Source organism: Athene cunicularia (genome assembly GCF_003259725.1).
Source record: "Athene cunicularia isolate RWA chromosome 5 unlocalized genomic scaffold, athCun1 chr5_part3, whole genome shotgun sequence".
NCBI classification, from domain to species: domain Eukaryota; kingdom Metazoa; phylum Chordata; class Aves; order Strigiformes; family Strigidae; genus Athene; species Athene cunicularia.
In genome coordinates, this window is record NW_020799103.1 from 6369288 (window position 1) to 6370193 (window position 906).

The following is a 906-nucleotide window of genomic DNA, read 5'->3' on the forward strand; positions in this document are numbered from 1 at the left end:
TGAGGCGGGGGAGTGGCGCTGAGCAGGCCGGAGGCAGGGGTCGGGATGGGAGCAGCCTGGACGGAAACCAGGAGAGTGCAGCAGGAGAGGAATGCGTTGCCGGGCCCCTGCTTTCCTGGCTGCTGGGTAACTTGGAGCGGTTTTCTGCCTTCTGCCTTTTCCTCCCAGGCTCCCTTCTTGCCTCCTTGGCTGGCCACTATTCCCAGTTAAGCAGACCTTATTTGGACCTCTTAACCGGCTGGGGAAGCCACTTGCTCTATGACCCGTTGCAGGGACGGTGGGTTAAAAGTTCTCTTGACAAAGCTGAATTGTCCTGGGAGGAACTGAGGGAGCGCTTCAGCTGCCTCTGTCAGGGATCTGCGCTGCTCAGGGGACAGACCCAAGCCGCTCTGAAACTCCTGAAGGGACAGGATGGAGACTTTAACGTCCGTGGCCTAAGTGTGTGGACTGACGTACTGATGGAAGTAGAGGAATCTCTGAGGAAAGAAGCAGAGAGCTAATGTGTGAATGCAAAAGCAACATGAAAACTTCTGAAATCCAGCAAATCTGCTTAACTCTGTTTGATGAAAGGCAAGAAAACCATACTTCACTTTGCGTTGGAAGACAAGTGGTGTGACTGCTGATCACATTGTTTGTGACTGCCTGTGAAGTCTGTCAGGGAGGCCTGGTGCTTTCTTGTGTTTGTGCTGTTAATTCTGGTCACTGCAGGAAATGTCATCCTTTTCAGTACTTGCTGCTCACCTAATAAAATGAAGAAAATGCTTCCTGTTTAAAACTTAGAATAAATAGTTTTATGTTTAGAAAATTACAGTTCAGATATGGTCATGGTAGTAGTCTTGTCTCTGACTGTTGAAGGCTGACCAAAAGCTCAAAGGAAGGTGGAGTTTTAAACATGAAAACTCCAAA

General features: G+C 49.0%; 1 protein-coding gene across 1 annotated transcript in view; it reads left to right on the forward strand.

Moving 5' to 3' along the window:
- The window catches only part of FANCF (FA complementation group F), an 892-nt gene extending 392 nt beyond the window's left edge, over positions 1–500 (forward strand). The window contains exon 2 of the mRNA XM_026850686.1: positions 5–500. Coding sequence (XP_026706487.1) covers positions 5–500 — 496 coding nt within the window. The remainder of the gene's footprint in view (positions 1–4) is intronic.
- The last annotated feature ends 406 nt before the right edge of the window (positions 501–906 follow it).